A 13,470-nucleotide genomic window follows, 5' to 3' on the forward strand; every position below is an offset into this window, starting at 1 on the left:
CTAGTTACTTAATAAGCGATTTCAACCAATCATGACCTTCGTATAAACTACCACAGGAAACCCACATTATTTGTTACTTAGATGATGATTTATTACCGATATATATGAAGCGCCAGGTCCATTTACACCAAAAATGCTCTATGATATATAAAAAATCAAACACATTTTAATTCTATACAGTTTTTTGTGTGATTTATTAGTAAAAAGATCAATATATTGATAATAATCAAGTTTTTTTTATATATAGGCATTAGTAAAATCGTAAAGTTTGTAATGGTTGTGGCGGACTAATCCAAAGGATAATATGAATTTTTGAATCTGTTAGTTGTTTGTATTTTATGCTAACGAGCAAATTTGCATGCCTCCATAAATTATATTTCTTTTGTAAAATTCCATTTAAAAATCGTTTATCTTCGATCATTATAAATGCGTGCAGTCTCCACGAAACTTCAAAGCGTGAGTTTAATTGGCACAGTCCTTTTTAAAACTAAACAAATGTATCTACGGCGTGAAAACGTCATAATTAACTCTATAGCTACAAAGTTTTTACGGTGCTTAAGTTTCCTTGAATTCTCCTACTTCAAGTTCGCCATTCTTGGTTTGCAATCAATCCCAAGAGAGCACAATAGCAAAAGGGATGTCCGCCATGTTGGAAGCTATAACAAAAGAATTCAATGAAAAATCTTTTGTCAAATTCTTCCAACATGGCGGCTATGACGTCTATTGCAAACCGGAAGAATTGCTCAGTTCTTAGCCTAGATTGTGTTCAAATGTGTTCTTTGTATGAGGCCGATTGCACCATCACGTGATGGCAGCCATTGCAGAAGGCACAACAATAGAATCGTTCTCCCTTGGGAAACTGAATTCTTTCTCATATAAAGCACATTAGACCAGATTCAATTGTTTCTGCCTTCTGTCATCGGCTGCCATCGCGTGATGGTGCAAAGTCTCTATAGCAGTAGTATGGAATGTACGCGCTACGGAACAGTACAAGTTTATTTTAAATTCCACGGGTTTTGGTCGAATGGCTGAATATTTTAACGCACAACCGAGACTAAGGCTAAGAAAAAGATAACTCGAAACTCGAGTATTGTATTCAACACGCACTAGACAAAAACGTTTGCGCATGCGTGCATTTCAGCACGTTTTCTAGGAATTTAGAAGAGTTTGAATGAGAAAATAAATGTTTGTTTTCTCCAAGTATACAAAACATTTCGCAAGTATACTTTTGTCAGACCAAGATACTGTATTAACAAACACAATATGAAAGAATTGGCCTAAAGTTTCAAGCATGGACACATGGTTTTAGCATTTTGTGAGGTCCAATTTATTAGACATGTTTGAAAGTCAAATTTACGTATGTTTTCGCTAATTTGCATACGGATTCAGAGCATGCGCAGACGTTTTTTCACTCGTGTCATTCAACACACCAACAGCATACCAACGCATGCACAGTTTCAACTCTATGAATAAACTCTGACTTGTATATCAGTCCTTAGATGTGTTAGATGTGAATTAAATATTCATCCTTAGCGAACAAACAGCTCCCATTGGTCCCCAATGCTGAGTGCACCATAATTTCCAGTAAAGTCATCACAGTAAAAGTTCCCTGAAATAAATGTTAAGTAATATTTCGACTCCCACACTATAACATTGTTGTAAATTCGCCAGTTTCCAGTGTTGGAATATCGTCCCCATTTGTTGACCTGGACACTGGAGCCGGTGTTTCCCCATTTCATGCAATTTTGTGCCAAAATTGAATTGTCATCTGGCAGCCTAACAAACGAGTTGCAAGCAGGTGGCTGGAGCGTGGGCTTGTGTAAGTAGTGCATGAGAACATTGTGACCAGCGGAATCGTTGGTTGTCATGATATGGAGGGTTCGTCCCAGGCTCTTCTTGCTGCAGCGCCAACGAACTTGATGGAATCCGATAACGTCTCCCAGCTTTTGTATAGCGGGGACAATGATGAAGACTTGGTTGTTGGTGTAGTTGGTAATGCCTTTGTAGTCGTCTATATCAACTCTATCTGCAGAAGGAGTGGTTGTTTGCAGTTTTGTTCTCTTGACAAGAGTCCAACCTCCTTAAAATGGTGTTTTAGAAAGAAAAACTGTTATGAAAACAACCCACCGCAGGACCTATTCACCCATGCACCTAAATCCTAACAACCTTAGGGGTGTAGCCAGAAAGCGGGGGGGGGGGGGGGGGGGGGGGTGAGGCCCAAATAAAAAAAAAATGAAAATTATATATCGTATCGGTATTTCTTCGCTGTGATATCTGCAGTTTTGAATTCATATTTTCAACATTATTTTAAAGCTTTAATTGGCGGGAAAATCACCAAAATGAAAACTGGGTTCATTTCCAAATAAGGTAAGCTTACCAAATATGGATATGAAGTTGCTGGCCAAACGAACGACAATGGGAGAAAGTTTGATATGGATTGTAAAAAGCCGCCATTTTGTTGCCCTGGCCCCCTTGCCCCCTCTGTCCCCAAACTGCCTTGACTCATCTTCATCATCATTACCATCATCTTCATCATCACTACCATCATCTTCATCATCACTACCATCATCTTCATCATCACTACCATCATCTTCATCATCGAACACTACCATCATCATCGTCATGACTGCCATCATCCTCGACTCATCATCATCATCATCACTACCATCATCTTCATCATCACTACCATCATCTTCATCATCGAACACTACAATCATCATCGTCATGACTACCATCATTCTCGACTCATCATCATCATCATCATTACCATCATCTTCATCATCACCACACCATCATCTTCATCATCACTACCATTATCTTCATCATCGAACACTACAATCATCATCGTCATGACTACCATCATCCTCGACTCATCATCATCATCATCATCATCATCATCATCATCATCACTACCATCATCCTCGACTCATCATCATCATCATCACTACCATCATCTTCATCATCATGATCAATACCATCATCTTTTGAATTGTGATTTACCCGAGTCAGTTGTCATATCACAGAAGACGGTGAATGGTTTTCCCGTGCCTTCAGGATCGATCCAGTACTCGCCGTCGCCTTCAGCTTCTCCAGCATCCTTGATTGCTTTACATGACCGTCCAGCGAGTAGCAAAGCTGAGCCTTTTTTCGCTATAAAAATATTCATTTTAAACTTAAAATATTTCTCCTAATGCAATGTATAGCGTTCGTTATTTATTTCATGTTTGTGTGAGAGAGCTTCATATAGTGCGAGAGATCTATTAACTTAATATTGACGTGTTATTTCTACAGGTTCTCTGGTTTTCCTCCCTCCATAAAAATCAAATGAGTTGAGTTTGTTTGATGTGTTGTTCTCTCCCTTGCCACGAGGGTTTTTCTCCAGGTTCTCTGGTTTTCCTCCCTCTGTAAAAATCAACATGTGAGTTGAGTTTGTTTGATGTGTTGTTCTCTCCCTTGCCACGAGGGTTTTTCTCTAGGTTCTCTGGTTTTCCTCCCTCCATAAAAATCAACATGTGAGTTGAGTTTGTTGGATGTGTTGTTCTCTCCCTTGCCACGAGGGTTTTTCTCCAGGATCTCTGGTTTTCCTCCCTCCAAAAAATTAAAATCTGCTACCTATGATCAGGTAAGAATTCCGTAAGTTATAAGTGAGTAATTAGGTTAATTGTATATCATCCCATATAAGCAATTATTGTATTATTTTCAAATTCTCTTTCCTAGCTCAGTGACGTGTCCAAAATAAAGATGAATTTGGGTCGTTTCCATTCGCATTCTTTCGAGGCAAAACTATGACTTATGGAATCAGTCTAATATAGTTTGGGATGATATAATTGAATTCAAAACATTCCTCTGGCTGCCAAATTGGACTTGAACTATCGGCCTCTTCCAATTTTGTCAGTCCTCGGATAGTTTTTTCATCCAATTATTTTTCAAATTGGACGTCATGTAATTTTATTACCTATACTAATTACTTTACTACTAGGAATTCAGCATATCGAACCTGCATTTTTATTGTCAGTTTTAGGCTGAATAGAAGACACCTGTCCGGACAAAATACTGAATAGCAATGCTAATGATATGCATTATTGGATGGGGTTGAGCATGATATCGTAAATATCGGTCATATCAAGCTTTACTCTATATGTTAGTAGAAGTTGCAGTAGAAAAAGCTCACTCCATATATGGTATGATCAATTCCATATTTGGATTGTGCGAAAAAGCGGCAAACAAAAAGGCCGTCGTTTTATAACGAATTCGGCAAGAACATTTTTGAAGAAAAAAAAGACAAGTAAAAAAAGAAAAACTTTGGAAAATCGAGGAAGGATACGGGGACGAAGCTAGCTCGTGGGTCTGCCTCAGACACAGACAACAGACACAGGGAAATATTGTCACGTAAGAAGAAGTCGTGGGGGAAGAGTTAGTTACTTCTCCTCACGGACACCTAGGTTTGAGAGTCGCTTTTCGTGGCTTTCTTTTCTTTATTTCTGTCTTTGAATCTGCTTCCAACTCTGAACTGCTCTCAACTTCACCTGAGCAGTTACTTCTTCAACTGAACTACAACTATGCTGCTTGCGCTTAAGCAGCAACGACAAACTTAATGAGATGACGTCAAGCAGAAGCTTGATTGACATCTCACACAACGATTCTCATTGGCTAGTCAAATGCAAGCATAAAAATTATCTAGTTTCCAATTCCCTAGGAGGAATTTGTGAAGTTGGTTTTAACGTATCCTTTTATTCAACAAGCGTCCCCTATCTGAGTCCCCATGTAATCAATCAACTAACATATATTTGGTTTACAAGCTAGTAACAATAACACAGGGAGCCCAACAGTATTCAAATCTTTCCAAAATTATTATACTTATGTTATATGCAAACGTCCAGCAACTTAACCGTCGCTTAAGTAAGTACTTTTCTATTAGCTATTGAGATAAGGTTAGGAGTTTATTCGAAATTAACAGAGATTTGTCTGCTACAAAGTGGGGCTATCAGTCGATTACTGTGCAGCGCCCAGTTACTTAATATTCATTAGGATTGGGACATAGTACCGCCCAATTGCTACCCAGACAACAAAATCTAAATCTAAAAATTGTAGCCACAAATCCTGTCCACAAATTCCTATCTATCGAAATGTCAATCAACATTTGCCGATCTTCCATTTAGTCTTTGACATTTTTGGTTCCTTGTTGTTTACCTATTCCTTTCTTATGTCAGACTCTCTGGCGTTCACTGAGCCATAAACAGTTTTTCTCTACTTATGGATTATTCATCAGTGATTCCTTATTTACACTTTGACATTTTCGGTTCCTTGTTGTTTACTTATTCCTTTCTTATGTCAGACTCTCTGGCGTTCACTGAGCCATAAACAGTTTTTCTCTACTTATGGATTATTTATCATCGATTCCTTATTTACACTTTGACATTTTCGGTTCCTTGTTGTTTACCTATTCCTTTCTTATGTCAGACTCTCTGGCGTTCACTGAGCTATAAACGGTTTTTCTCTACTTATGAATTGTCATTGACTTCCTTATTTACAATACGACACTCAATGTTTGATATGTGTTTAATTATTTGTGTGCCGTAGCCGTAGTCTGAAGCGGATACATGAAATAGCAGACGTATTTAAATCTACGGTAAATGCATTATCTGTATGTTCTTCTACAGATGAGAATCAGGCTCTCTTGGGGAGAGGGTGAGGGGGAGAGAGAGCTTCTCCTCGCCCCCCCCCCCCCCTCCTCTCCCCAGGCCCCCTAAGCCTGATACTCAGGTTACATTTAGCCTGGGTTCATAATGTATGGGCAAATTTTTATCAGAAATATGGGGGGATGCACAATTTTTGGAAGAAGCTACGAGCCTTGCTTAGGGGGGATCGTATTTTTTTGCATGACTTTAAGGGGGGTGGTGTTAAGATTTATTCTGGACATTTCAATTTTTACCTGCCCCCCCCTCCCCCCCCCCCCCCCCCCCCCCACTCTGTCATACATTAGGGACCTTAAGCTACAAGACGGCAACGACGACGACTACGGCAAGCATACAATAGCACTAATTGTACTATTCAATAAATACACACTCATTGGAATGTACGAAACACTGTGCATCATTGCCGTCTTATGCTGAAAGTAAGACGTGAAATGTCCTATTTTTACGTACTAAAGAGAACGGCTAGGCCAAAAGCTTATCTTTGCTGATTTTCGTTATAAGTAAAGCGCTCCCAAAAGACGTCATTTCACTCTTAAACGGGGATGCTTATTGAGTAAAATACTAGGTAAACACGAAATAATAATACAATAGAAGGTTGAAGCGCCTCAATTTCGCCGATGTTGTCGCCCGCGTTGCCGTCCTGCAGCTTAAGGTCCCTATTATGAACGCAGCCTTTTCTTGACTGAAGGCTCTCTGCCATTCAGAAAAATACAGTGAGTCAAAATGTATTATTTCACAGTTTCGTGTTTCAATTAAATTCCAATTCAAAAATAGAAGTCCTCACCATCCAAGCACTGTGAAACTATAAGTTTTAAATATACGGCCCAATATATATAGAAAAATAACGACTAATAAATATTTGATAAGTTTAAAATAATAGTTTTAGCTAACGGGTGATTAAGTCCGTAAATATGAACGAAATCCTAGATAAATCAATTTCAATCTGAATCCTGCACGCATTTTCTTTTCTTTTGAAAATAATAATAAAATTTAAAAAAGCATAAGAAATTAAATAAATCCTTAAGAAATTAAAACAATTTAGTATAAACAAACAATAGAAAAGAAATTTCTGGATCAATTCCGAGTTCAGTCCAAAAAAAAAAAAAAAAACCAGAGTGAAGATGTGAAGTTTATTTCTCCCTCTTAGCTAAATTCATTCGTAAAATTTCAGAAATTTCAAGTTACTTGTGCTCAAAAACGTTTTTTAGCTTTTAACCTATTTTTTAAATAATTTATAATATACGATTGTTCGTATCGGCACTATCTATGTACACAAAGTGAGAGAATTTATATTTCATATATTACCTCTTTTGGGATTTTCCATGTAAACTCCAAGATATCGTTGGCAAGAGTTCGTAGGGTTGAACCTCTTGACATCTTTGTTGAACTCGCACAGCGACGAAAGTAGATTGAAGTTGATAGATTGGCACACTCCTTCTTCGAGACACTTTTCAAAGCAATCCCAGAGATCGAACGCTGTGAAATCTTTATAAGTAAATCCTTCTAGTGCTATATTGTGTTCAGAGTTCAACGTGGAGTTTAATTCGAGCGAATAAACGGTGTATAACAACACAGAATAGAGTAATGTTGTCGTAAGTATGAACATCGTCGCTAATGGAATTACTTTAGTTATTGCTCTCGGTAGCAGGTGTTGTAGAACAGATTGCTATGGTAACAATGCTGCGCAGTTCGTTTGGCTCCCGCTTCGCGACAAAAACAAATTAGAATTTTAGGGTGATAATAACACGTAATTAGAATTTGGTGTGAAGAAAAGAAAAGAAAGAATGAATGAAAGAAAGAAAGAAAGGAAGGAAGGAAGGAAGGAAGGAAGGAAGGAAGGAAGGAAGGAAGGAAGGAAGGAAGGAAGGAAGGAAGGAAGGAAGGAAGGAAGGAAGGAAGGGAGGGAGGGAGGGAGGAAGGAAGGAAGAAAGAAAGAGAGAGAGAGAGAGAAAGAAATAAAAAAGAAAGATGAAGAAGATTCATGATTTAAATAGCGCCCTTTCTATATGACTATAATCAAAGGCGCTTTATTGAGTTGTGAATGACAGATTGCTTTTATGCAATTTACAAGCATGAGAGATGGCTAGTATGAAGTGTAGGCACTGAGGGTGGACACTGCCAGGGTTTCTTTACGTCCTCAGTGGTTCTTTTACGTCCCTCCGATGTTGGTTAGTAATGATGAGTGTGGAGAGACGGGACCGCCATTCAAAGTGGAGCCGAGCCACTTTCAAAGGCAGCACTTTCTCCTTAGTTATCTTAAGACCCCGAGTGTTGGTCCGGCCGGGACTCGAACCACGACCTCCCGCACGAAAGTCCGATGCTTAACCAACTGAGCCAACCGGTTTGCGGTTGAAAGAAAGAAAGAAAGGAAAAAGAGAAAAGGGATAATATAGTAGCAATAAAAGGAGAAAACGATAAACAAAAACAAAAAGAAAAAAAGAAAAGAAAAGAAAAAGAAAAAGAAAAGAAAAGAAAAGAAAAGAAAGAAAAGAAAAGAAAAGAAAAGAAAAGAAAAGAAAAGAAAAGAAAAGAAAAGAAAAGAAAAGAAAAGAAAAGAAAAGAAAGAAAATAAGACGTTTGCATTAATTGTCTTACTTATTCTCATGAGGGAATACAAATTTGAATAAGAAATTAGTAAGAAAGTTCGCGAAGCATCTTGGTAGTGGGAGTAAAATGACGACATCATGCAAACGTATGAATGACAGAATCTCTCTACAAAACCTTTAAATCAAGGAAAAGACCTAACATGGTCAGCATGGGTGGCGTGACGGTGAACGCGCTCGCTAATGCGACCCGGGTTCGAGTCCCGACGAGCTCGGTGTTGTATGTTGTTTGTTGGTTCTCTCCTTTGCTTCGGGGGTTTTCCGAGCTCTCCAGCTTTCCTCCTTCAGCAAAAAATCAACTTCTAAATTCCAATTTGAATCCAGTGGAAGAAGAGCCACTCTGTGGAAATGCCACTGTTAATCCCATTATTATTATTCATTATTATTACAAGGGCGGATCCAGGGGGAGGGTCGGGGGGGTCGCAACCCCCCTGTCATTCCTGAGGTCAAATGGGCTTCTTGTGGTAAAAATGCGACTGGGATTCCTTTGCCCACAAAATTTACCCCTGAGACCCCCCTTCAAAAAAAACCCTGGATCCGCCCTTGTATTATTACAAACTCTACTCATATGTGTTAACGAGTCCAGGAATCGAACCCAAAACCCCAGAGGTGAGAGGCAAGTGTAATTACTTAAACGTTGATTATCACATTACATAAAAAAATCTCTAAAATGTACATAAATTTATTTACACTCTTGGCTTTTCCCATTGACTATTTGACCGCTCTACCCAGTCCATAATATAATACGACAAACAAAAAAACAAGCCCTGCAATGATGTAGCACATAAGCTTTCTATTTGATTTCCCAGAAGCGATCATATGAGATAGTCTTTGTGCACTTCCAGTAAGTAGGCCAGCTGCACCACCAAAATCATCGCCCTGTCGAAAAAGTAGCAATAGTTGGATCTCACTTGACGTCATTTCCTGTCTCGTTTGGAATGGTAATCGGCTGAGGCCCCGTCAACACTATGCCGGATAAATTTGAATCCGCAACTTTCACACCGAAACCGAAAAAAAAGTTTTCCGTCCACACATGAAAACGGATAAGATGTTTCGCGTCCACACTAGTCCGATCAGAGGCGGCAAAAACGCTTCATTGCACATCTGAGCATGTGCATCGAAGCTGAAATTGAGCCTGAGGTGAATTTTTAGCGTTCCCGCCATGTTCCCATGACAATCATGACGTCATTGCATTTGAAAAATTTCGGATACGAAATGTTCTCCGTCCATACTAATGAGGCTAGCCGACGTTTTCAAATTGTTCCACTCTGAGAAGACCGTATTCGAAAAAATTCGTTTTCGGTGAAGAATTGTTTGCCCGGACTAGTGTGGACGGTAGGCCTAACCGAATAAATAAAAATTCGAATTAAAATTTTTATCCGGCATAGTGTGGACGGGGCATGAAACACGATTTTCAATCTTTCTGGTTGACAGCACATAGTGGTCAGTGTTTGACCACCATTTGAAGCAATAATGACCACCAATTACTGAGTACATATTGTAATATAAGTTACACTCAATCTCGTACCCAAAGCCTACGTTTTTTCTGGCCTGCAGCAAAAAACGAGGTCTCTGACATAATCCATTTTTGAGTCCAGGGTTTCTTGGACTTTCGGTATAAAAGCGCATGTGTTTAAAAACTTGCCAAAAATAAAAGTAATGTTTTTTTCCGATTTCTAATTTTTATTTTGATGGTAAATAAGTAAACACGGAACTGATCTGCTTAAGAGTATGATTTTCATTGATTATGCCAGCGCCCTCGTTCTTCACCTCAGACCAGAAGAAATGCAGGCTCTGGTACGAGATTGAAGTTACACTGCTTTATAAAATGTGTGAAAACCAGACATATCAAAGCTACCAATAGTCCCCTTCACGTTTTCTCTGCCATGTTCAATAAACTATGATAATAAACATCAAAACAAGATCAGAGTTAATATTAACTCTGACAAGATGAACGGTGTCAGAGCCACATATTTACCCCGGGGGGGGGGGGGGGGGTACTCGCATATATGGACTATACGGGGATGATCCGCTGAACAGGGTATGGTTTTTCGAGCTTCTTGTCAGGGTATGCAATTTCATTCAAGTTCTTCCTGAGTTTCCTGTCATATTCAGGGTTTCTACTTTCGTACTGACCAAAACTGGTTATTATGGTTGTAAAAAAACGATATGCGAGATGACATGGTAATTGAAACAGTAACTCAGTGCAATAAATTATATCTTTTGTCATAAGCAGGGTCTACAAATTTGAGTTTTTTTGTCAAAAACAGGGTAACCCTTTCAGAATCCCAGCGGAACACCCCTACCCAAATTCTGGCGAAGTACTTCCCCCCCTCCCCCCGGGATATTTACAAACTAAACTAAACTGAACAGAAAAGTTGAAAAGGTAAACAGAAAGAACTTTATAGCATCTGCGCAGATGACAGAAAACGCTGCCGCAATGTCTTATAAGGCCAAACAAAAAAAAGTGTTTTTCCTGTTGAGCGACCAATTGCAACCCTAATTATCTTGCTGATTTTTGCCGACCCTAATATTTTTTTCATTCCCAAATGCATCACAGGGTTCCCAGTAATCTCATTTCCACTGTTGTATCAGTAAAATAATCTGACCTATTGACCCCAATTTTTTTCTCATGCAACTGGAAACACAATTATTATTTTTTTGTTTGGCCTAATCAACAGAACAAGAAACAACTCCCTGTTTCTCTTGTTCCCATGTTCATTTATGGCAGAGGAACAGTGAAGGGGACTTTTTAGCTGCAGAGTACAATTAGTCCAATTTCTTGTTGTCTATGCCATTTTGTCTAAGGCTGCGTTCATAATGTATGGCAGAGGGGTGAGGGGGGAGGGGGCAGGTGAAATTTAGGAGGGATCAGAAATTTTTTTACCAGCTACTAGAGTAACCTGGGGGGGTCTTTTTTTCATTTAAAGATTTCACCTGCCCCCCCCCCCCCCCCCCCGCCATACATTATGATTGCAGCCTAATGTGGCATCATAGTGATACAGGGCAATTTTTTTTAACTTACCATCCCACCGAGATATTTATTTTGCTGTTTTGATTCTCTGTCAATGTCTATTGCTATCTGAAAACGAAACAAAACAAAGGTTTCAATGTCTATTGCTATCAGAAAACAAAACAAAACAAAGGTTTCAATGTCTATTGGTATCAGAAAACAAAACAAAACAAAGGTTTCAATGTCTATTGCTATCAGAAAACAAAACAAAACAAAGATTTCATTGTCTATTGCTATCTAAAAACAAAACAAAGCAAAGGTTTCAATGTCTATTGCTATCAGAAAACAAAACAAAACAAAGGTTTCAATGTCTATTGCTATCTAAAAACAAAACAAAACAAAGGTTTCAATGTCTCTTGCTATTATTAACCAAATTATTAACCAATTACAATGTTTTTGATGAATGTATATAGAACTCACAGCAACATGCTTTTTCATTTCAGACCACATTTCATACTCTTGAGAAAAAGATTCTTTGTTTGAGATTAAACAAAGAAATGATAATCTTGGGAATGACCATGTGGTCTGTAATGGAAACCATTGCGCTCCCAAGTTAAAATAGGTCTATAATGTTTCAGCTGTACACTCACCCCTTTTAGCATTGATACTTTATTTGATAGGTTATCCACCAATCTGTTGTTCTCTGATTCCATTATTTTGTCCATCTTATCATCATTTTTATTCCCTAATTAAAAAAATATTTATTTATACAGAACTGTTCTTGCCATTGTGTGATGTGTGGTTCCAGAAATCATCCACCCCCCCCCCCCCCCCCACCTTCCCCACCCCCCACTGCCCACAGAAGAATTTTTTTAGACCCTACCCCCAGAAATTCCAATTTTCTTTCATACAAACTCTGTAGTTTTGTTCCTACTCTGACCCCCCTACCCCTCGTAAATTTGAAATTCCTCTGTGGGGGAGGGGGTATGGATAATTTCTGGAACTACACAATATTACAAGTTTATCGTTGAGCGTATCATAAACAAAAATTTGCACAGTCTTCTCATACAATTTGGAATTGATAGATACTCATGATGTTTTGAAAGTTAACAAATTCTGAAAACTTGTAGCTATCAATTCCGAATGGTACTCAAGATCATGAAATTTCCTATACAAATTATGAATTACATTATAATCATATCATTATAACTTATAATAATTACTAAATAATTAAAAATAAGGTTGTCTATGAATTAAATGTTCTATAACATTGGACATTTCGGGATTGAAACGTCTAATATGTTAAATAAATAAAAACAGAAAACAACCAATTTAGACTCATTTACACCTACTTGCAAGAACGCAACGTTGTAATACGAAAATAGAACATTAGTGATTTAGTGGGATAGGAATTATATTAAAAAACAAAAGAAGAACACTGAAGCTGAACTTTTTCTTTTATCTTTTAATGTATTCCTTTCTCACTAAATTACAAATGTTCTATTCTTGTATGACAACTTTCTTGCAAGTAGGTGTATATATCAAGCCTATATATCTTTTTGACGTTCTTAATATTCCACGATGTGAAATGAGATTTATCAAAGTGAATAGAAAAAGACTGTACATTTTTGATAAAAGTCTAACCAACTTAAAACATAGCAGTAATCTAAAATGGTATGTGCTGATAGCGAAATATCCAGTGACGTGTAAAAAATAATTTTCTTCCACGTCAGAAGATAATATTGAGCTTATAAAACAAATTATTCAATTACAAAATCTTCGTTAAAATCAAATATAGGCCATCGTAATGATATCATAGTACTAAATGAACATAAAATCAAAGTAATTTTGGGTATATTTTTAATTTTTTTACCTCTTGAGTTTCCCCAATGTGAAGACGCCATATTGAATTATTGTTTTTTAAACAGGCCCTTTACCGCTGACAAAATACGCTGGCTCAAAATGGTCAAATTTCCTACTCATGAGGGGAGCACTAAGACCAAAATTCCACCCCTAAATTCATAACTCCTTTATAGTATTCTTCTTTACACCTAAAAGGCAAAATTCGTAATAAAAGCCATTACAATGGTAGTTAAGATAAGATTGATTAATTAAAAGGAACGATTAAAAAAATATGTTAGTCAAAATAATTTATTTTTTAATGTTTACAATTAATGGTATAACACCTCCCCCCACGGGTAAGTATGTTTTTTACGTC

General features: G+C 37.8%; 2 protein-coding genes across 2 annotated transcripts; both read right to left on the reverse strand.

The window, feature by feature from the left end:
* Positions 1–443: 443 nt before the first annotated feature.
* Positions 444–7,459, reverse strand: LOC116299062 (uncharacterized). The gene is made up of 3 exons (XM_031707696.2): positions 7,002–7,459; positions 3,001–3,150; positions 444–2,080 (listed from the first exon to the last, which is right to left on the reverse strand). Exons 1-3 carry the CDS (start codon positions 7,300–7,302, stop codon positions 1,530–1,532), a joined length of 1,002 nt encoding a protein of 333 aa, XP_031563556.2. The 5' UTR covers positions 7,303–7,459; the 3' UTR covers positions 444–1,529.
* A 1,506-nt stretch (positions 7,460–8,965) lies between these two features.
* Positions 8,966–13,189, reverse strand: LOC116299060 (BET1-like protein). Its single transcript, XM_031707694.2, has 4 exons — positions 13,126–13,189; positions 11,903–11,997; positions 11,325–11,381; positions 8,966–9,178 (listed from the first exon to the last, which is right to left on the reverse strand). Exons 1-4 carry the CDS (start codon positions 13,154–13,156, stop codon positions 9,011–9,013), a joined length of 351 nt encoding a protein of 116 aa, XP_031563554.1. The 5' UTR covers positions 13,157–13,189; the 3' UTR covers positions 8,966–9,010.
* Positions 13,190–13,470: the final 281 nt, after the last annotated feature.

The sequence above is a fragment of the Actinia tenebrosa genome, unplaced genomic scaffold, assembly GCF_029948245.1.
Source record: "Actinia tenebrosa isolate PJP-AT-01 unplaced genomic scaffold, QUT_ActTen_1.0 PGA_scaffold7__59_contigs__length_16204524, whole genome shotgun sequence".
NCBI lineage: Eukaryota > Metazoa > Cnidaria > Anthozoa > Actiniaria > Actiniidae > Actinia > Actinia tenebrosa.